Raw genomic sequence first — 24,286 nt, forward strand, 5'->3', positions numbered from 1 at the left:
TACATATTCATCCTCGTCACTATTTGAAATTCCCAGACTGCTCGGCCATGCAACGTTTACACTAATAACCTCACCTTTCTTACCCGATAACTTTACACTTTCCCTTGCTACCAATGGCACTCCCTTCCACACCTTCGTACTCACTCTGCCGTCTTCCTTTAAATAAAATTCCCCACAAATATTGCCTTTAACCTTTATTTCTATCATATTCACACTTGGATGTACAATCATACCACATTTTTTCAGAAATTTATACCCAAGCAGTACGTCATATTTCTCATTCGCTCCCTCGACCACGTAAAAATCATTATCTTCCATCATCAGCCCCCCAATCATAACATTTTCCCGCAACTTTCCTTGCACAGGCATACGCAAATTACCAATACCTTTTACTTCCCCCTTACATCCCTTAAATTCACAAACCTCTTTTACCTTATCATATGCATTCCTAAACATTAAATTGACACCACAACCAGTATCAATCAAACCAACCAACTCTATACCATTAAAAATCATTTTCACACTCATGCAATCATGTGCTCTTTCTCCCATCACATCTTCATGCAATAAACCCTCACGAACATGCATCACATTCACTCCCCACACACACGAGGACTCACCCAGCTGAACCCTCTGATTAATTAGTTTCCCGAACATCCTGGCTGACTTGATCCCTTCTTTCTACAAACCCTAGCTACATGCCCATCTACACCACATTCAGTACACTTACCCCCGCGGCTCCTTGCACATTCTAGCATAATGACCATCCTTACCACAATTACCACAAATTACATTCATACGATTATTACGGCATCCACTCGCTATGTGTCCAGTCATACCACACCGATAACACTTAACCACTTTCTCTTTCTTACAGTCGCTAATACGATGCCCTGTCTCTCCACACCCGAAACATGCTCCTAATGCCCATCTACACTCGTTCTTTTTATGTCCTACCTTCCCACACCTATAACACCTCTCTTCACGGATACCACTACCTAACCTAACTTGCTGCGTACTAGCACTTCTATCTCTCCAAACTTGATTTCCCTGTCTAAACCCATCATTTCTCGGCATAGGTATTCCTACATTACTCACCCTAACACTTCTATCTATTACACTATCAGCTGCCCTCATTGGCCCTCTCATAACAGCATCTCTAAAACTACCAAATTCTGGCACACATTCCTCCATTCCAGTTCTTACACTCACAGATTTACTTTCTTTCATACACCTATCCAACTCGTAATCCTCAACTATCTCTAAAATATCATCCCAAGTCAATCTCTCTCTAGTCCACCTCATTTTCTCCTTCCGTTTCAAATTAATAAACTCACACACACTCTCTGGTACTGTACCCAAAAACTTCTTCATTAGTTCCTTATTTTCATTTATTCCTTCGTCCCCATACTTCTTCCTAGCCAATGTTTCTAACCGACATACATACATCGAGATTGCTTCACCCACCTTCATTCGTGCTTCATCAAAATCATTTTTTTCGCTTATACCTAACACTACCTTTCATACGTTTTACCTGTTCAATTATCCTATTCTTTACACTTTCATACTCAACCTCTCCTACACTCGTTATCACCCCATACATCGTCAACAAATATCCTGACAAAAATTCTCCCAACTCCCTAGCCCAAACTCTCTTACTATCCCCATACTTAGCCTGACAAAACTTTTCATATTCCCTAAAGAAGTCATATACATCCCTACTGCTATGTTCATTAAACCTTTCACACCTAGGTACCTCTCTCATAAACACTGTCTTACAAACTTCCTCTACTTCATTCTCACTACTATCTTCACTGTCTACTCCCTTCTTGTTGCCTTCTTCATTTGAATACAATGAATCTAATTCTACACTCAAAGTCCTATCTTTAACTATTCCCTTCTTAACCTTTTTCTTACTTACCACCTTCACCCAATCATGATCATCCTCACTCACACCCTGACCTTTCTTCTTTTCTTTCTTCACATTATCTTTACCTTTCTTCTCCTTCTTCCTATCACCCTTCGTTCCAATCTTACTATGTCTAGGCCCTTTACTTTCAATATCACTATCACTACCTTCCCCATTATCACTTACCCTATCCTCTTCCACAATCAACCCGTTACCAGAAGCAGAAGCCACTCCTCCGACTGCACCTTCACCTATGACAGTTTTCATCATCCCCATTACTTGCCCCATCATAGCTTCCATTCGTTTCTCATTTTCTCGCATCCTCATCTCAACACCCTCTTCCACTCTCTCTACAGTTCCCTGAAGTTCCCTAAGTTTCCTTTGCATCTCCTCATTCTCACTACTTAACCTCGCATTCTCCAACAACAACCTCTCCTCTCGCTCATTAGACAACCGCAATTCCTCCTTTAAAATATACAACTGTTCTTCCAGTTCTTCCATTTCGATACCATTAATATTTTAAGTATTTTCAAACCTATTTACCCTTGTCCAAAAGTCCAGTTTCAATCCCACCTTCAACAGTCGTCCCTGTTCGGGCGGCAAATTTATGTGGCGGGATGTAAACAAACACAACCCCCCCCACACCCTTAATCACTCTACTTCCAAAATATCCCACAACACAAACTTTCCCCTTACTTTACTTTAAACTAGGCTCTTGGACAGAAGGAAAATGAAAACAAAACATAGCCTTAAAACTATATTAACGCAACCAAAAGCAAAAATTCTGCATTCAAAATAAGCTTAACATATAAACCACCAACAACCAAAATAATTACACGTAAAACAAATCATTACATTCATAAATATACCAAAAAAAAACCGTATCACCATTCAAATAAAAAAAAACCCTAACACTTAAAATTAACACACCCAAAACCAATATTTGTTTATGAGTGGAACTCTTTATCCACACACACGTGACACACCAAAACCAATATTTGTTTATGTGTGGACGTCGTTGTCCACACAAGGGCCAACAGTCCTTTTCGGCCAAAGCCACAACTCCCTGGCAGACGCAACACTGGCACAATCTGCTATAACTGCCTCACTTAATTTGGCAGTCTAAATCGTCATCATCATCATCATCATCCTCATCAGTAACAGCAATCGAAATCGTAATTGTAATAAACAGGCCAGGTCGTCAACAGTTGATCAATCCACTAGAGCATTCTAAACACAAGTTCCTTAAGTAAGCCAGGTCATCAATAGTCAAATTCAAATAAATCTTCTCCCCAAAGGAGGAATCGCGGCCTGCCAAAATAAAAAAAGAAAAAACACTTATGAACCCTCCTAACTAACTTAACTATTGCACTATAATCAAAGATAAACAATAAACTTTCTATCATTCACGAACGCGCCTAACAAAAATGAATAAAAACAGTACTTACTCAGAACATAAAAACACTAATCAGCCGGCTTCCGAAGAACAAAAAAATGCAGAACCGACTCCTTCTATCGTTCGAGATCCAATGCTTTCGCCCAAGACATTCATCACCACCCTATCCTAGCTAAAAAGGTAAACAAACAACCTCAATTATACCAACAATCTTTCCAACTTCAAACAATCATTCGCTAATTACCCTTTTTCTTCAGCGCGCACCGCGGACACACAAAACACGCACACCCAAACGCACATACACACATACTCTCTCGCGCACAACGCGCGATCTAATAAAACTAAAGCAAATGAAATTCTCTCTCTCTCTCTCTCTCTCTGACAAAACTAAAGCAAATAAACACTTTCTTTCTTTCTCTCTCTCTCTCTCTCTCCTCTCTCTCTCTCTCTCTCTCTCTCTCTCTCTCTCTCTCTCTCTCTCTCTCTCACACACAAAACTAAGCAAATAAACACTTTCTCTTGCGGTTTGACAAAACTTAAGTAAATAAACACCCACACTCACTCACTCACTCTCTCTCTCTCTCTCTCTCTCTCTCCTCTCTCTCTCTCTCTCTCTCTCTCTCTCTCTCTCTAATGACAAAGCTAAAGCAAATAAAATGTCTCTATTTAACAATACTAAAACAACTCTCTCTCTCTCTCTCTCTCTCTCTCTCTCTCTCTCTCTCTCTCTCTCTCTCTCTCTCTCTCTCTCTCTCTCTGTGTGACAAAACTAAAGCCAATACTGTAAACACACTCTCTCTCTCTCTCTCTCTCTCTCTCTCTCTCTCTCCTCTCTCTCCTCTCTCTCTCTCTCTTTCTCTCTCTCTCTCTCTCTCTCTAACAAAACTTAAATAAACACACTCACACACTCTCTCTCTCTCTCTCTCTCTCTCTCTCTCTCTCGATTTGGCAAATAAAAAAAATAAATTAAAATAAAATTAATCCTCCACAACATCAGCCTCGTGCTGCTCATTGTTCGCCAACTCGCCGATCGCCTAAACGATTGTCAAACGACCGACACCCGATCGTCGCCAATGTTCACCAGATAGACACATTCTAATGAAGGGTGTCGTTCGTGAGAAGAGCAGCTTTCTAAGCCTTCTCCTCCTTGAGCCTTAGAGCTCCCTGCAGAGAGATGTAAGTCTTCTCCCAATTGTTCTCCTTCGCCTTGTTCTCCTCTCCGCAAATGCAGACCATCGCTTTTTCTGGGGAGCGGAAAAAAGGCAAGACATCTAAGCAGCAGGAGTTCAAAGTTCCGAAGGGCCCCCTTCACAGCCGATTCCTTTTCCTCAGAAGGAGACATCATCACTGCAGCCTTCCTCAAGAGCTTCTTCAACAGCAGATAAGACTTCTTGAGGAGACCCTCTTCGTCGTTCCCTTCAGGGGAACTTTCCGATAGTACAGTACCGCTATTGGTCTGGAGCCTTGGTTAGGGCTGTCATGCAAGCCTTTGTGACAGGTATCCCACCTAGTCGTCCATCGGAAGCTCTCAGGATCCCCTTGGAGGAGTCTTCCTCGCCTTCTCTGGACCTAAGGCAAAAATCCATGGTTCCTTCCTGCAGAGAAACTTCTGTTTCTTCCTCTCCCATGAAGTGGAAAAGAGGAGTCCATGACGAGTTTTGGCGTCAATGACCTTAGATGTCAGGATACCAGAAAACTTTAAATCACTCAGTCAAACCATGATGAGTTAGTCTCATCCAGGGTCAAGTTGACCCCTGTCAGGATGTCAAAGGGAAGGTCAAGTGTCATCATGCCCACTCATCCTCATCCTCTTGCTCCACAGCCAGCAGTCCAGGTGGAAGTTTTGCACAAGGAAGAGTCCTTATCCGACTCTTTCTGGCCCTCGCCCATCGAGGAGGTCTCTCGAGAATTCAGGGTAGCCTCAAAACCCTTGGAAGATATGATCCTCCCCCTATGGGTGACCATCATAAGGGTGTTCCATTGAAACACTCCGTGCTAGAGACCTTCTTCCCTCCAAGGAAAAAGTCTAAGGACTCTAAGACACTGCCGAAGTCCTCATCAAGATTACGAGACCTGCAGGGAGGGTCAGGCAATCTTCATCCAGCCACTTCAACGACGACCACGACCCACCCTGAAATGATGTCTCATGAGTGGAAAACAACGCCTTTGCTGCTAGTTCTACCTCAGAAACTTCTGCAGGTTCAACAAGACCGTATCAGTCTCCATCGAATCTAACCTCTTCAGGAACAGCCAGATCCCAGGTCCTTTGGCACCAGGTATCTTCCTTTTCTCTGGTTTCCTACAAGATCTGAGCAAGAGACTGTCCTGATAAGGAAGTTACAAGATGAGAATCTCATCTAGGGAGTTAATCTCCTCAGTTCTTCCCGAATTTATTTCTCCCTCCAGATGCATCAAGGAAAAGGGTGGGGTAATGCTGTACCACTTGGCCTCTGGGCTGTGGTCAGAGACTGAATGGGACCGCCTCTTAAACCTCTCAAAGATGAGGGCAACCTTCCTGCGGGCAAGAGGTATCACCCCCGTTTGAGGGGAACTCAGTTTGAGCTCCGGCTCGTTTCTTGTACAACACCCAATGTCGACCTTCAACTTGGGTTAGAACTCAGGGATGGGAAACAGTGAGTACAACCAAAAGGATTGCCTCTAGGTGCTGGAGCTCTCCATTCCGTTGTGGGGAGAATCACCAACTATGGCAGCAGATGTTGATTGTGTCTTTCCTGTCTGCGGAAAAGACTTCCTTCTACCTTTGGTCTCTCCTTCGGAGTATTCTTTAAGCGAAGAGATGGATTCATCCACTCCCCTGACAAGGGACTAGTTCCTCCACTAGCCACTGTGCAGCAATCATGCTCGAAGGATCGCTGACAGTAGCAGCCTTTCCCATCTGCGAGAGAATCTTCCTTTTCCTGGTTGGTCTCCCCTTTGGGGATTCCTCCCATTTCCCTTCAGAGCTTGCCTCATCATCAGCAGTCTTGTCTTGATAGAAGACTCGTCTCACCTACTGACGTAGATCATGAAAGATCCTATGGGAATTGGATTCATCCATTCCCTGCCTTTGAATTTTGGGAACAGGCCATCAGACTCGTCTTGCCCAACTGACTAGTCGCGTTAGCAAGATTCGTCTTGCCCAGCAGACTCGTCCCCTCAGCAAGATTTGTCTTGCCCAGCAGACTCGTCCCATCAGCAAGATTTGTCTTGCCCAGCAGACTCGTCCCATCAGCAAGATTTGTTTTGCCCAGGAGACTCTTCATACTTAGTCGACTCATCTGCAACTCCTGACAAAGATCCCAAGAGAACTCCTCAGCAACTCTAAACAGCCACATGTGAACATCTTTCACAAAGCAGTATCTTCGCTGCGAATTCACGCCTGGAGACTCCAACTCCTCCTCTCTCAGGGAGTCTATCCTGCAACAGGTTGCACAGAGAATGTCTGGGTACCTGAATAGATCTTTGGCTTCGACCAATCCAGGCTAAGTGGACTGTAAGTTGGTACCTTGAAAGGGGTATCCCTTCCCTCAATACCACTATGCCAGCAATAGGGGTGTTCCTTGGCTACCTTTGGGAGGAAAGCTTCTCTTGGTCTAGGCAAGGAAAGGCCACCGCTAGTTCTTGAGCCTCGCCTTCAGACTGGAAGGGATTAACCTTTCCCCAAGGTCAGCATTGCCCCCCCCCCCCATACGGAGTTTCAAGCGACGGACCCTTAGTCGGAAAGGGGACCTCGTTCCAGGATTACAAGCAGCAGAGATTTCCTGACCTTGTGGATAGGTCCCCTGCTTGTGTTGGCTCCTGCCAAGAGAGTCGGCGAACCCTATGGGAAGTCCTTAATGTCTCTCATTCACGATGATGGGCCAAGTAATGCTCGACCTAGTTTCTGGCAGCTCAAAACTTAGAATCCGAACCCTTCGGTCCGTGAATCCTTCGCAACATCACCAATGATCCAGATCAACGGTTACTATGCCAAAGAGAAATTGAAGGCCATTCCTTAAGAAAACTACGAGAGCTCGCCCCGAGTGTCAAAATACTTCATTAGCATGGGGAAGGTCAAGAGGAGGATCACCAAGAACACCATCTGCCTGGATTCACAAGATCATTGACCTCGCATTGAATCCTGATCCTCCTCCGACACTTTGACCCAGAGCACATGACATCGGGGTCATTGATACATCCCTGGCATTCAAACGAAACTACTCTGTGGCGCAGGTTCTACAATGGGGCGTGTGGAAGCATGAAACGACCTTCAGCGCCCACTCCCTGCAAGACCTAATCCACAGGAGACTCAGTATGTTCTCTATCGGTCCTGTGGGGGCTACACAACAACTGGTTTAACACAAGCTCCTTGATGGACAAGTAGCAGAAGCTTAAGGGCATTGGTTACCCGGTTTTAGTCTGAGTGAATGAATAAGAATGACTGGCTCTTTCTTTTCTTCATCTTACCCTCTCTTGGGGTAATCAGCATTCAGGGTCCTCTACACAGCTGACCTCAACCAACTGCAGGTAAACCATTGTTCCCATGTGTAACTTGGTATTATGTCACTGCTGTTACGTCCCCATACCCTGGTGAAGTGGTATTGGGAATACCTCGGACGATTCCTATGATTTGGAAAAACTCTAACCTTGACAGCCACATTACTAGTATCACAAACACACAACTTGTGTAGGCCACAGACCATGCATAGCAGGGTTTTAGCGAGGTATAGGGTTTCCGCCTACTATGTGCTAATGCACATAAAGGGGAATCTTGCGTAAAAGCCAAAAAGCCAGATTGGCAGGGACATCCACTCTCCTATTGAGTGAGTCAGCCCCTATAATTAGCGTTGGTTTGTATTCCAGTTACGGAACAAATGCTAAATTTGAAAGTAGTTTGTATTTTTGCTAATGATACAAACCTGTAGCAATTTGTACAGATTTGCCCGCCAACCGAGTCCCCCTTGAATTCCTACCTCCAAGCAGTCATAGGTGTGTGAGTGAGAGGGGTAGCCCTGCTAACTAGCGGTATGGGTGGTTAACCTTCGCTAAAAGTCTAATGGCTTGTCTTTTAGCTTCGCCAAAAGTAATACCCCTATAAATAGCTACAGGTTTGTATCGTTAGGAGATATACAATTTACTTCCAAATTTGTCATATTTTTAATAAATGGCTTCAAAATCAATTTTACAAGAATATCAAAACAGTACTGCACTAGGTATTGTTAAAGACCAGATAAAGGTTTTCAATTGTATTGTCTCACGTGCATATGTACTGTATCTCGTTCAAACTAAGTGGTTGTATATGTATCTTGCTGCAACTGAGTGGATGTATGGTAATAGTCATACTACAGAACTTATTTTTCTAGCTAATACAAATTCTATAGTTGATTTAATAGACTAATGTTAACTACATGAATTTTTTTGTATCAATAAAATTGTGTGGGGTATAACTCAAGTTTAAGGGAAGTTAAGAGACAATTGTAGGTGTACTCAAAAGAAAATATTCAATAGTTTCCTCATCTAACTAAAATTTTGATAAATTTAAAAACCTATTAATACATTTAGACATAAGAGGTTTATACCATTGAAATATGGGATTTACTGTACATCATGTGTTCCTTATTTTGAACATCATATTGAATATTGCTCTTTTATAGAATACTAGATTAAACGTAAATTGTGTAGCCTAAAACTAAGATTCCTAGAAATATATTTCTGATAAAGTATCTGTAATTTTCAACAGGTGTTCCCCAAATAAAAGGTCAAAGCTTGATGAAGACAGTAACATAGACGTCACAAGTGATGCCTCTCTCTTCCGTCTACTTAATCCATCTGAGGGGAAAGATTCAAGTAGTATTTCTGGCAAAACTGTTGACTTTTCAAGTTTTTTTAACAAAGAATTTAAGAGTTCATCATCATCACAAACAGTAAGTCTGATTTTTTCAATATTAATCTTACCCGATAATCATGTAGCTGTCAACTCTGTTGCCGACAGAAATCTACGGTCGGGATACGCCAGCGATCGCTATACAGGTGGGGGTGAACACCACAGCGCCATCTGTGGTCAGGTACTCTAGTACTTCTTGTCAACACCACCTCAATTTTTCCTCTGTCGTGCCTCCGGCTAGACCTACATGGATACGCTGTTGATTCTGGAGTTATTGCTCACGATTTGGTGATGTATTTGCTCTAGAGTTTAGCCTTCGCTATTCAGGAAGCTATATCATTAGCTTAGCAAGTTTTTGGAATTAATTTGATTTAATTTTTGATTTAATTTTGGTACGAAGAGAGTATGAACTCTCTTTCACTTTTAAATGGCCGACCCTTCCCTTAGACGGAAGTGTTGGTGTCGAAGAGAGTATAGACTCTCTTAATTTTGCTTAACAAAGTTATAGATTTATTTTTATATCTCCGCCTTTTATAGGCCTCTTTGATTAACTTCCTTTTATTATAAACTTATTAAAATTAATTTTTATATTTGTTTATATTCGACCTTTCCTAATAGTAGGCGGTCTTTTCTTGGAACCGAAGTTAATTAACTTTGAGCCCGTCATTTCGTTTTACCTGTTAACATATTATGCTATTTTAATGTTTTTGAAAGAATTTCTTTGATAGTCTTGTACTGTTTTCAAAGTTGAACTAACGTTTTGTTTTGTCTCTGCAGTTGTTGACGTTCAGAACGTTCAACTTGCGCTCTATCGTTACGATAGAGAGAGAGTCTATCACGGTGTCACGTTGCAGTAAGAGTAAACCGATTCTAGCGTTTTGTTCATTCTTTCTTAGCTTAAATGGTTCTATTCTAATAAAGGAACTTTTTATTTGGGAAACCTTTCAGTTTTTTTCCTTTAACAATAATATGTTTTAACGATATATATAATTGGGCTCTTCTCTCAGGTGCTAATTCAAGAGAGAGAGAGAGAGAGATAGAGACGGAGGGAGAGAGAGGAGGATAAACGTTTCGTTCAAGCGGGTAACGTTGTTATCGTTTTTGCTCTTCTCCCTAGTCTCTTTAGGGGAAGAAGGTAAACGTTTCTAGAGTTTTATTCTTGTTCTCAGACTTTATGCGGTGAGAGATTTTAAACGTAGTTTATTTGATCTAGTGTTTAATCTCTTTTCCAGCCACTGAATTATTTATCTTTCATTATGTTTTTCTGTTACATTGTAATACTGTTTTCGCAATTACTAACTTTTAATGAAGGATAGAATTGCGTGTTTCAGGTACAAACCACTTAAAGTTTCGAGTTCAGTGAAATAAGTGCAAACAGAAAATCAAAAGTGATAAGTGATAAGCGCAAAGTGTTACAGTGTTGCGTTCGAGGGTTCGTCTGTTCGTGCCAGTTGTTCGCCTAGTCTGGGACCTCTTACAAGCTCCCAAGCCCAGGGGAGAAGTAATGTCGAAGGACTTATGGGTTCAGCAGGCCTTGATCGACGAACAGACGTTTCCCTCCGTGGTTTCGGGTGTAACCAACTCACGTAGCCGACGTGATCACCCCACCCACACAAAGACGAGAGAGCCCATTTATTCCTCGTCTGCGGAAGAGGTTTCTCGCAGAAACCATGGACCAAATCTTGCAGCTTTTAAGTGCAAGTCGGTCCCTTCCGCGCAAGTCCAACTCCTAGGTGGTGCCATTAGCACTGGGTCAGTTCGGACTTGCTGCAGTACGACAACTGCACACCTCCCAGAGAGGCAAGGTGGTATCGCAACAGACAGTAACTCCGTCTGTTGCCGCACCAGCTGTTTTAGACCCTCAGTTTCAACGGACAGTAGCTCCGTTTGTTGTTGTCTTTCTTAAACTCTAGTGGTCTATGCTGCTGACAATGCAGTCTCAGCTTGCGGTGTTGATGCAGGAGTTTCAGGCAGAGAAGGTTAACACACCTCCTCCTGCGAGCGCTCCTCCACCTCTACGCAGTCCAGCCTGCCAGACGTATGATGTTGAGGTTCCTCAAGCTACCTCCATGCGTGAGCTGCCGCATTGGGAGTTGCCAGATACCAGCTCTGTGCAGCAACCTCCACTTTCCTTGAGGCAGGAGCCTCTTGCCACGCGGCAACCTCCTCAACACTTGAGGCAGGAGCCTTATGCTTTGCAGCAACCTCCTCTACCCTTGAGGTAGGAGCCTCATGCGTTGCGACTACCTCCTCCATCCTCGAGGCAGCTACCTCTTGCGGTGCGACAACCTCCACCATCCTCGAGGCAGCAACCTCAACTCCACCTCTGCGCAGTCCACCCTGCCAGACGTATGATGTTGAGGTTCCTCAACCTACCTCCACGCGTGAGCTGCCGCATTGGGAGTTGCCAGATACCAGCGCTATGCAGCAACCTCTTGCGTTGCGGCAACCTCCACCATCCTTGAGGCAGCAACCTCAACTCTTGCGGCAGCCACCTCCACTCTTGAGGCAAGAACCTCAACTCTTGAATGGGCTCTCGTGGCATGGTTGGTTTCGACCTGGCCTTTCATTAGAAGGGGCTAGCGTTCGATCCCAAGTATGAGGTAGAAATTTATTTCTATTTTGAACACGATGTTGTGTTGATATTTATCCATATTGACTCATTAGGGGTAATTTGAATGAATTACTACCAATTGTGTCACGTGGTGGCCCGGGGAAATCTGGTAAAACTCGCTGGTAAAGAGACTGATGTCTCACCAGGTAAATCCTCGGACAGCTAGATTAGTGTCAGGTTCAGATTTCTTTAAAAAATCCTCCTCTACCCATGAGGCAGCCTCATGCTTATGAGGAGCCTCATGCTATGCGGCATCCTCCTCAAACCATGAGGCAAAAGCCTCATGCTATGCGGCAACCGCCTCAACCCATGAGGCAGGAGCCTCATACTATGCGGCATCCTCCTCAACGCATGCGGCATAAGCCTCATCCCTTGCAGCTTGAGCCTCATCCCATGCAGCATGAGTCTCATACCATGCAGCATGAGCCTCATGCCATGCAGCATAAGCCTCATCCCATGCAGCATAAGCCGCACGCCATGCAACATGCTCTGCTTACCTTACAGCATGCTCTACATACAGCATGCTCTGCATACCTTACCGCATGCTTCTCAGTCACACATCTTTGGTTGTTGCCAACTCTCTAGACTGTCAAGCAGTTTCATAACGTTGCCTTCTAGTCTGCTGCTTTTGCACCAGTGAAACCCTCACTGAGAGAACTTAGCTTTTCTCGGATATGGTTCCTGTAGATGAGAAAGTGCTATTCTCCCTCCTTCTGATTTTCCCTTGAGGACTCTGTCATTTGGAGAGGAGCCTTTAGCTGCTTAGCCTCCTATGGACTTTTATTTAAGCATAGCATGCTTCCAGGGAGGGTAATGGTTCCACTTCAGTCGCTAACCCCGTCTGTTACCACACCTGCTCCCATAGACCTTGAGCTGTGTTGCAAGACATGCAGTCCAAGCTTAGTCCTTGTTAGAGGATTTTTTGTTTACGGAGTCAGTGTGTCACTGGGAAGACGTTCAACAACCAGCAGAAGTGTCTTGTTGTGACGCAGTGCGGCAACCTCAGCAACCCGATAAGGAGTTGTCTGTACGACCCAGACAGTCTAGACAGCTTCGGGTTGTCACTGTACTTCCTCGCTTCCCCATGGTTGACAGTTCACAGACTGTGCAGCAGTACCATGATCTTGTGTCCGGCTCCGTCAGACGACTAGGTTTTAAGAGCTCCCACAAGTCGTCGCTGTCTGGAGATTCTCAGATGGACTATGGATCTGACCAAGGAACTGGGCCTCCTGGTCAATTTTGAGGAGTCCCAGCTCGTCCCATCCCAGACCATTGTCTACCTGGGTATGGATCTTCAGAGTCGAGCTTTTCGTGCTTTTCCGTCGGCCCCAAAGATATACTAAGCCCTAGATTGCATCCAGAGCATGCTGAGAAGGAACCGATGCTCAGTCAGGTAGTGGATGAGTCTAACAGGGACACTTTCATCGCTGGCACTGTTCATCGAGTTAGGGAGACCCCACCTCCCCCCCTTCAGTATCATCTAGCGGCTCACTGGATAAAGGACATGACGCTAGAGACGATCTCAGTTCCTGTTTCCGAAGAGAGGAGGTCTACTCTCACGTGGTGAAAGAACAGCTTTCTTCTCAAGGAAGTCTACCTTTGGCTGTTCAGAAACCCGACCGCCGTCTCTTCTCTGACGCATCAGACACGGGCTGGGGTGCGACTTTGGACGGACAGGAATGCTCGGGAACATGGAATCAGGAGCTAAGGACACTTCACATCTATTGCAAGGAGCTGTTGGCGGTTCATCTGACCTTGATAAACTTCAAGTCCCTCCAGCTTAACAAGGTGGTGGAGGTGGACTCTGACAACACCACAGCCTTGGCTTACATCTCCAAGCAGGGAGGGACTCATTCGTGGAAGTTGTTCTAGATCGCAAGGGACCTCCTCATCTGGTTAAAAGATCGAAAGTTCACGCTGGTAACGAGGTTCATTCAGGGCGATATGAATGTCATGGCAGATCGCCTTAGCCGGAAGGGTCAGGTCATCCCCACAGAGTGGACCCTTCACAAGAATGTTTGCAGCAGACTTTGGGCCCTGTGGGGTCAGCCAACCATAGATCTGTTCGCTACCTCGATAACCTAGAGGCTCCCGTTGTATTGTTCTCCGATTCCAGACCCAGCAGCAGTTCACGTGGATGCTTTTCTGCTGGATTGGTCCCATCTCGACCTGTATGCATTCCCGCCGTTCAAGATTGTCAACAGGGTACTTCAGAAGTTCGCCTCTCGCAAAGGGACACGGCTGACGTTGGTTGGCTCCGCTCTGGCCCGCGAGAGAATGGTTCATAGAGGTACTGCAATGGCTGGTCGACATTCCCAGGACTCTTCCTCTAGGAGTGGACCTTCTACGTCTACCTCACGTAAAGAAGGTACATCCAAACCTCCACGCTCTTCGTCTGACTGCCTTCAGACTTTCGAAAGACTCTCAAGAGCTAGGGGCTTTTCGAAGGAGGCAGCCAGAGCGATTGCCAGAGCAAGGAGGACATCCACTCTCAGAGTCTATCAGTCTAAAGGGGAAGTCTTCCGAAGCTGGTACAAGGCCAATGCAGTTTCCTCATCCAGTACCACTGTAACCCAGATTGCTGACTTCCTGTTACATCTAAGGAACGTAAGATCCCTTTCAGCTCCTACGATTAAGGGTTACAGAAGTATGTTGGTAGCGGTTTTCCGCCACAGAGGCTTGGATCTTTCCACCAACAAAGATCTACAGGACCTCCTTAGGTCTTTTAAGACCTCAAAGGAACGTCGGTTGTCCACTCCAGGCTGGAATCTAGACGTGGTCCTAAGGTTCCTTATGTCATCAAGATTTGAACCTCTCCAATCAGCCTCTTTTAAGGACCTCACATTAAAAACTCTTTTCCTCGTGTGCTTGACAACAGCTAAAAGAGTAAGTGAGATCCACGCCTTCAGCAGGAACATAGTTTTCACATCTGAAACGGCTACATGTTCCTTGCAGCTCGGTTTTTTGCTAAAACGAGCTTCCTTCACGTCCTTGGCCTAAGTCGTTCGAGATCCCAAGCCTGTCCAACTTGGGGGGGGACGAACTGGAGAGAGTACTTTGCCCAGTTAGAGCTCTTAGGTACTATCTAAAAAGGTCATAACCTTTACGAGGACAATCAGAAGCCTTATGGTGGGCTATCAAGAAGCCTTCTCTTCCAAGGTCTAAGAACTCAGTTTCTTACCTATTCAGGCTCCTGATTAGAGAAGCACATTCTCATCTGAAGGAAGAAGACCTTGCTTTGCTGAAGGTAAGGACACATGAAGTGAGAGCTGTGGCTACTTCAGTGGCCCTCAAACAGAACCGTTCTCTGCAGAGTGTTATGGATGCAACCTATTGGAGAAGCAAGTCAGTGTTCGCATCATTCTATCTCTAAGATGTCCAGTCTCTTTACGAGAACTGCTACACCCTGGGACCATTCGTAGCAACGAATGCAGTAGTAGGCGGGGGCTCAGCCACTACATTCCCATAATCCCATAACCTTTTTAACCTTTCTCTTGAATACTTTTTATGGGTTGTACGGTCGGCTAAGAAGCCTTCCACATCCTTGTTGATTTGGCGGGTGGTCAATTCTTTCTTGAGAAGCGCCGAGGTTAAAGGTTGTGATGAGATCCTTTAGTATGGGTTGCAGCCCTTTATACTTCAGCACCTAAGAGTCGTTCAGCATCCTAAGAGGACCGCTACGCTCAGTAAGAAAGACGTACTTAATAAAGGCAGAGTAACGGTTCAAGTCGTCTTCCTTACCAGGTACTTATTTATTTTATGTTATTTTTGAATAACTAATAAAATAAAATACGGGATACTTAGCTTCTGTGTTAACATGTATGCTGGTCTCCACCCACCACCCTGGGTGTGAATCAGCTACATGATTATCGGGTAAGATTAATATTGAAAAATGTTATTTTCATTAGTAAAATAAATTTTTGAATATACTTACCCGATAATCATGATTTAATTGACCCACCCTTCCTCCCCATAGAGAACCAGTGGACCGAGGAAAAAATTGAGGTGGTGTTGACAAGAAGTACTAGAGTACCTGACCACAGATGGCGCTGTGGTGTTCACCCCCACCTGTATAGCGATCGCTGGCGTATCCCGACCGTAGATTTCTGTCGGCAACAGAGTTGACAGCTACATGATTATCGGGTAAGTATATTCAAAAATTTATTTTACTAATGAAAATAACATTTTTCCCCCTTTTTTTATATTATTTGTGTCAGAAGTCCAGTATCACAGGAAATTTACTTATCTGCTGTTAGAATGAAGTTACTGTATATTAAAAAAGGGAATTAATCCCTAAGTTATAGAAATTTCTCTTAAATGGATAGTTGCTAGATGTAGGAAAAGTAAAAGTGGTTTTAAAATTCTGTATTTTGGAGTTGATAAGTGTGGAAATTTACAGAGCCAATACTGTACATCTAAGAATTGGTAATTTTCTGATGGTGGAGAAATAACCTTATCTTGAAGGTGCACAGGATATTCTGAGAGAAAGACACTCAATTGGAGAGAACTGAAAAGACAAAACAACTGAACTATGACATTCCCATGTCTAGATACTTACCATCAACTGCCAGATTAACTCAATGCTTAACTAGAGGGGTAGGCATTTGACAGAAAAATGGAAGTTTTTTTAATGTTACGGTAGACGTTGGCATTTGAATAGCTTCAAGAGAGAAGTACTATGAACATCGGGGGAATTTTCATAGAAATTGTGAAAATAGGTTTTAGAAAGAAGGGAGAACTAGGTTTCTGATCAAACATCATGACGTTGATTAGATTGTATTAAGAAGAGAAATCATAAGAAAAAATTACCCAAATAGGAAAATATCAGAACAGATAATACAAATAGATGTTAGTTACCATATAAGTAACATTATTTATGATAAAGAATGTGAAAGCCGATTTGCACGTAAAATATCTAATTTTCCATGATACAAAATATTGAGGTGGAGAGTAATCTTATTCAGTAGAATAAAGATGGGGAAGAAAAGGTAAGGTCAGAAACTTTGGTTTAGGATTATAATTCATTTATGTTACCAGGAATATATTTGACATGGAAATAATGTAATTCTACTTGTTCATACATGACATACAAACCCTTGTCCTTTATTGTGGGAGATTTCTTTGGTGCATCTGGAATCTGTTATGGAAGTGGATAAAGAGTAATTATCCGACTAGAGCAGGTGCGGGGCAAAGCCCTGGCCCCACCCCCTCTCAGTTGGTTCTCTCTCTTCACTTTTGCTTTGACCGTTATGCTGTTCACATGTGCTTGCAGCACTCTTCCAACTGTAACTCTTTCTCTTACTGTGCTTTGGTTATTGATGATATAGAATGGAAACTAGAAATTTGTGTTTGATGGGGTGGACCCTGCAGCCACTTCATGTCGGAGACAGATGTAGATCTGCACTCTCTCTGAGCTTTGTGTTGGGTGCATGTTTGTTCGCAGACATCCCCTTGTGCCCAGTGTCAATCGTGGCCTCCGGTGCAGTGGTAAGCTTATGCTCTGAAGGGAAGAGGTTGTAGTGGTTTGCGGACTGTGGCCAGAGGTAGCACCTGACTAAAGGACAGAAGAGCATTTCCGGAGAATACTCCCTGAGCAGATTCAGGATCAGTCACCTTCATAACAGTGGTCTCGGTATGCGGGGAGGAGACTGAGAGTACCTTGGGAGACAACTGACGAACAGTAGTGTGGTCATACACCAACTGTTCTCGGGGTGAATCCAGTGTCAGGTAGGCTGCGTCCAGTATATTCCTACCAAGAACAAAATAAAAGTTAATGTCTTTGACAGCTACAACCGCATAGTTAAACACCGGTAGCCTCCACCCAGAAGGACACTTCACCTCTAACTGGACGTAGCCTAGAATGCAGGTGCAGGAACCAGTCAACCCCTCTAGCTGTTCTCCTGACAGTACCTGGTACTCTATGCCAAGTTGGCTCAGTACAGACTCACTTACTAGACAAACCTGTGCTCCTGTATCAACAAGAGCACAAAATAAGGTCTCCTGCATCATTACTATACCTACTGCCGAGTGTTGAGACACATGGGTACAACTGGACTGACGAGGTGCCTTTTCTGCCACGTACTGGATTACAGGACAATCCTCCGGCGCTTCCTGATCATTAGTGATCAAGCCCTCAGCGTCAGGAACACAAGATTTTACCTCCGCCTTATGGCCCAGAATCACGTCAGTTGGAGGGACGTAATTGCGGAGCTCGATCAGAGTGTTAAAATGCACTCCAGACAGACACTGAAGATGCACACACTGAGGCTCAGTCACGGATGGATCACGATAGACTACGGGACAAGTGGGACCCTGATGGACCCAGATTTCCAGGTTCAATGACTTTGATGTTGCCAAGAGCAACTCCAGAGCTGGGACTGTACATGGAAATCTCTTTGCCTTGATCCTGTTCCTGCTGGTCTTGTCCAGTTTGAAGCCTAGTCGACCGGCGTCTTTCAGAAACTGCTGAACTAAGGCATCCCGGAGCTTGGCTCCTTTCAGCGGAGAGTCAGTTGCGACACCTGACCGTTCTGTCCAGCAGTTCACGACTAGCCCCAAGGATTTGATGAGAGAATCTGGACCACCACGAACCTCCTTATACAAGGCCAGTCCAGTAGGCAACTTGGGAGTGCTGGGTTCTGTAGCAAACAGACAGTCAGTTAATGCAGGCCAGCGGGATAACCAGTCAGCTGCGCCATTCTGATCACCTGGACAGTAATTAACAATAAAGTTAAACTCGGACGGGTCCTCCAGTGTCCGTGCTAGACGACTGTCCACCATCTTCATATCATGAAGGTACATCAGGGGACGGTGATCAGAATGGATCACAAAGAACTGACCATAGAGGAAGGCCCTGAAGGTTTTCACTCCCCATCACAGAGCAGCCAACTCACGCTCAATGGTAGAGTAACGGGTCTCGCAGTCAAGGAAAGTCATGGAGTCGTACGCTATCACCTGACGCTCCCCTGGATGCTTCGAGGACTCCTGGCACAAACAAGCCCCAGCACCCTCACCCGAAGCGTCGACAAACAACTCCAAGGGTTTAGCATCAGCGGAGTAGTCAGGGTATGACAACATTATGTCCTCCTTGATCAGTTCCTTCAAACGCACAAAGGCACCTTCCATTTCTGCAGTCCACTTCAATTTCCTAGTCCCTTGGGATTTTCGTCCTAGATAATGGGATGGCTATCTGTGAGCACATGGGGATAAACTTCCGTTGGAAGTTGACCAGTCCTAGGAATCCCCGTAGCTCACGCACAGTGGTCGGTTTAGGGAAGTCTTCCACTTTCTGGATGTATTCTGGTAGCTTACGCATACCAGAATGTCCAACCAGATGACCAAGATACTGGACCTCGGCTTGAACCCAAGAACACTTCCCGAGTTTTATCTTGAGTCTGTGCTTCTTGAGAGTAGCCAAAACTCGTTCTACCAGTTTCAGGTGTTCCTCGAAAGAAGACCCAAGTATCAAGATGTCGTCAATGTAGACAACCACCTTGGCTTTCGGGAACTCCTGGAGAATACTCTGCATTTCTCTCTGGAACACTGCAGGTGCATTTTTCAATCCAAACGATAAGCATCTAAACTGCCAGTCTCCAAAGGCGGTAGAGAAAGCCGTGTATTCCTTACTGTCCTCTGCCAACGGTAATTGGTAGTATCCACGAACCAGGTCAAGGGTTGTAAAGTATTTGACTCCTTGAAGTTCAAATACGGAATCAGCCATGTTAGGCATCGGAAACTTATTCAGTCTACGGTAGTCCACACATAACCGTATACTATTGTCCTTTTTCTGGACTGGAGCAATGGGTGAAGACCAAGGAGGGATGCTGGGTTCAATAATACCCAGTTCATGCAACTCCTTGCACTGTTCCTCGATGGCGTCAGCGACGGGTTTGACAAACCGTCGAACTCTCTGATAAATGGGCGTCTCGTCATACAGGTGGATGCGTACTGGTGTGCTTGAGCACTCTCCCACATCATCATCACCTGTACTGATGACCGGAAGATGATGTCAAAGCATTTCACAAAACTGGTTCTTCTGAGAAGAGTCCAGTTCGTTGGAGATAGACAGATTGTCTATCTCTTCCAATACGCTCGGTTCAGGAGTCAGGTCACGCTCCTGTGCTATCAGGCAGGATAGAGGAGCATCCACCATTACCATGGTGAACACCTTCCCCAAGAGATCGCCCTTCTTGATCTTGGAAGTTTCTTCAGATGAACCCTTGATCAAAACTGAGGCTTTTCCATCTTTCCGTTCAAGGATGCCCGAGTGTACCCTCAAGCAAGAGAACTCTAACCCAAGACTGTGGAAGACCATGGTACAGAGGCTATGGCACTACCCAAGACTAGAGAACAAATGTTTGATTTTGGAATGTCCTTTCACCTAGAAGAGCTGCTTACCATAGCTAAGGAGTCTCTTCTACCCTTACCAAGGGGAAAATAGCCACTGAACAATTACCGTCCAGTGTTAACCTCTTCGGTGAAGAAGAATTGTCTAGTAATCTCAGTGTTGTCAGGTGTACGAGGACAGAGAAGAATCTATAAAGAACAGGTCAGACTATTCAGCATATGTGTAGGCAAAGGGAAAGTGAAGTGTAACCAGAGACTAGGATCCCATGTAGTACTGTCTGCCCAATCAAAGGACCCCATAACTCTAGCATTAATATCTCAACGGGTAGCTGGTGCCCTGGCCAACCTACTACCTAGTAAGACGCTTGTCCCTTGTCAACATTGTCCTTTTAGTCAATGAAATCAAAGCAACTATTCTTAACTGTAACTCTCATGGCTATGAATACAATATATGCTGCACAAGTTTATTTACATAGTTCCCAAATATTTTGTCAAAGCATGAGGTTTTGGTAACCATGCTTGGGTGTGTGACACTAAGCTAAGATGCACGATTCTCATGTAGGATGTGTAACAGTTGACAGGTATGGGCTGAGTTTTGGGTAATATTGAGTGTCCTTCAGGACAGCTATTTACTTCCTTTCTGAACCAATGGCTCCCCAGTATCTCCTGTTCCGATCAAGTTCCTGTCTGATCTCTCAATATCTGCGAAAGCCTTAGCCTTGCAGGTAGAGGTAGAAGGAATATTGGAGAACGCTCTCAAACTCATTCAAGACGGATCTCTGGGCTTCTATAGTTGCCTTTTTCTGATGGAAGAAGGCGATGGAGGACTGGAAACTGGTCATCAACCTCTCTCCGTTGAACAAGTTTGTCCAATGAAGTTCAGGATGGTTACAGTGTGGTCTGTGCTGTCTTCCATCAAAGAGGGAGACTTCATGCTTTCGGTAGATCTGAAGGATGCGTACTTTCAAATTCCCATACATTAGACCTCTTGAAAGTACCTCCTCTTCTCTCTGTATGGTACAGTGTACCAGTTCAAGACTCTGGTGAGGGCCTGCTTCTGAGGGATGCATCTCCTGATGTATCTCAGCAATTGTTTGATCCTGGCCTCTTTGGAGAGGCAGTTGATTGAGGATTGGGATCATCTTGCTTTTAGCCATGATCTGGGAATTATGGTAAATTCTATCCAGTGTCTCGAGGCACTGCACAGATGTCTGGATATCTCCTGAGGTCCCCCTACAGTGGAGTTGTAGAAAGGGTACTTCTCCAGTGGGAGCATCTTTAGCACAGATTGCATTTTCCTTGTCTTTCTTCACAGGGAAAACCACCTCTCACTTGCGGCCATCAAAATAACTACTGTACAAATTACTTTTAAAATAGGATATATTTTTCAGGGTACATGAAAAGTAAAAAATAACATTAATATCAAAATTCTTAAAGAAACTTAGAACCCTACTTAAAAGATCACTACAGTATAATGTAAAAAGAAGCACTTTTTTTTTATTGTTAAAGGGGGTCTCGTCAGTTTTTTTTTTTTTTTTTTTATAGCTTTTAGCAGTGCCCAGAATACATTGAAGAAAAATTCCAAATTTTCTTTAACATGTCAAATAAACAGATATCCAGGTTATTTTATTGAAAGTGCATAGTAGATGTTCAAAGGAGTCTCTAGCATCTCCACCAGAGTTTCCTTCTAGTGGTGTTAGAGGATCAATCCTATTTAGTTGTATTAAGGAAACTTCAGTACTGTAGGGTAGTCTCTTTCGACCCTCCACCTCCTGATATGTAACTGTTCTTAGATGAGTCAGATGAATGAGACTTTTGTGTAACATGGCTGCCTTAGGTGTGTGATCAGCAGCAAAAAAAATGCATTTGCATAAACTTTTTGGAGATACAAGCATTCCATGAAAGTTTGAGGAAGCACTCGGTAGTGCTAGTGCTGGTGAGCATAAAAAATGCTGTAGTAGCTTACGCCAATATGCAAGGGGCGCAGGTACCTTACTTCTTTGCTAATTAACAAAGCTGATACATCTTGCCAGTGAATCATGCCATGAGCTCTCAACCAGATACTGTACATCTTGGGAAGCTTATGCCTTAACCTCATTTCAGTCTGATTCATAATAAAATCAATCAAGTACTGTTCATGCCAGGTCTGATATAAACTTGGTTCCTCCCAGTTAGCTGTTATCATCTTCAGCACAGATTATGGATTTACTCATCGATCTTCAAAGAAGCACCTTTTAGTCATAACTGGGGAAGGATACTGCTCAGCCCTGAGCCTTGTCTTCTGATTGAAGAGGATAAATTACTCTTCCTTGGGGAAGTGATCTATGCTTGTGAAGAACATCGACTGGTCTTTCCCATCGTGGAACCTTAGGTCCCTGGGGTGGAATGTGATCCATATTTGCAAGTCTATTACGTGCATCCTGTATTAACATTTGCGGAGATCATCAGACAGAGTTCTAACTCTCAAGATTGTCTTTTTTTGCTTTTATGAAAAGAGTTGACATGTTGCATGGACTCTCATGTTTATCAAATTAGGTTAGAAGAAGGTCTCTTAGTTTTTTTCCCAAAATTGTGACCAAACTCAGAACTCATCGACACATGACCATGGTTCAAGACCTTGTCAGTATCCTTGCTTCGTGAAGTGTTAGTGAAAATCAAGTGGATGTTTTACATCCTGTGAGGGCTCTTTGGTGCTTTCTAAAGAGGACTTAACATCTCAGGCCTGAGTTTCAGAGACTCCCTTAGCATTAGCAGAGCCAACAAAGAATGGCTAAATACACTCTTTTTGGTTTCGTGAGATGATCAAAAGCATACGCTTCCACCTTTGAGGGGGCCTAGGTACCAACTCAAACTAAAAGCCTTGAAGTCAGGAGTATTGATCCTACTTTAGACTCCAAAAAATCTTAATGTTAGACAGCGGATGAAGGAGTTTCGAAGTATCACAATCTTCACAGCCTTTTATTCAAAGGAGCGTACCCATAAGTTTCTTAACACTTGTTCTTGCCCTGTAGCAGCAGCTCTAGTAGCTGTTTATCCTGTCCAGGTTCTCTACGGGACAGGAAGCATTTTGTCTATGCTAAGATGTTTGCTGTAGGTCTGGAGGAAAGGTAGAATAACTGGCTCCTCCGCTTCTTCTTTCCTTCCCCTCACTTGGGGATAAAGCATTGGTACTGTTACATGCTGGATCTGACATTAATTCTGGTAAGCTACATTTCTGAACACCTTTTTTAGACTGGATTTGAAAGGAGTAGCTCTACTCCATCATCCCTTTACAATTGGGAGGTTGGTGTAATGAATAATGAATACCTAACCATTGGCTACTTTGCACAAGGTAGTTTATTCCAGATTGCATCTCCCCTTCATGGTAGAAAGATTTCTTCATTGATCGTGAACCAGGTACAGTATTTAACCAACTACTGGCCAGGCCTTATTAGCCTACTTATCCATATGATGGTTTGATAGGAGGTTGCAGCGGTTATCTCCCTTGCTCCTGTACAGGACAAGAGAGATTGGCATATTCTAGGAAAGAAAAAGAACTAACAAGTTAGCTTTTAGAGACTTCCCACCCACCAATGAGTGAATTTTCCTATTTCAAAGGATGAAAGGTTTATATATTCATGGAAACAAATAACATATTTTGAAAGATGTGTATTTTCATAGCTCTACAAACCTTAGTCATTTAAAGTTAAACTTCCCTCCTCAACCACTCCTCTGTCCTGAGCCAAAAGTCAAAAGGGAAGAGTCTTTGATCGGACAGTGAGTGTCTACTTGCCAGCGCTCACCTGTTGTCGTTATGTACCTTTTTAATGATTTAGATATGTGTTTGAGCTTGCAAATAACATTCAAACTTTGTTGCTTCACATTTCTGGAAGCGTAATTACTTTATCTTCAAACAAAATATGAACAAGAGTATAGGTTGCCATAGTTAATATGGACAGGATTTTTTTTTATTATTACCAAAAAAGGTTAAGAACCACTGCTCTAATGAAATATACTGTATTCACTTTGTTTTGCAGGATGATAGTACATCCAAACAAACTTGGGCACATAAGTTAGCTGTTGACTGGAGTTTGAAGTCAAAAATCCGTTTCAGATCCCCCAAGCTTCTTCCTTGGAAACATAATTTTAAGGTTTGTATTTTTTCAGTCAAAGAACTTA

General features: G+C 43.8%; 1 protein-coding gene across 1 annotated transcript in view; it reads left to right on the top strand.

Moving 5' to 3' along the window:
* Positions 1-24,286, top strand: part of LOC137631721 (protein downstream neighbor of son homolog) — a 131,148-nt gene that overhangs the window by 25,802 nt on the left and 81,060 nt on the right. Inside the window, exons 3-4 of the mRNA XM_068363607.1 lie at positions 9,025-9,208; positions 24,145-24,258. Of these exons, the coding sequence (XP_068219708.1) occupies positions 9,025-9,208; positions 24,145-24,258 (298 nt within the window). The remainder of the gene's footprint in view (positions 1-9,024; positions 9,209-24,144; positions 24,259-24,286) is intronic.

The sequence above is a fragment of the Palaemon carinicauda genome, chromosome 40 (genome assembly GCF_036898095.1).
Source record: "Palaemon carinicauda isolate YSFRI2023 chromosome 40, ASM3689809v2, whole genome shotgun sequence".
NCBI classification, from domain to species: domain Eukaryota; kingdom Metazoa; phylum Arthropoda; class Malacostraca; order Decapoda; family Palaemonidae; genus Palaemon; species Palaemon carinicauda.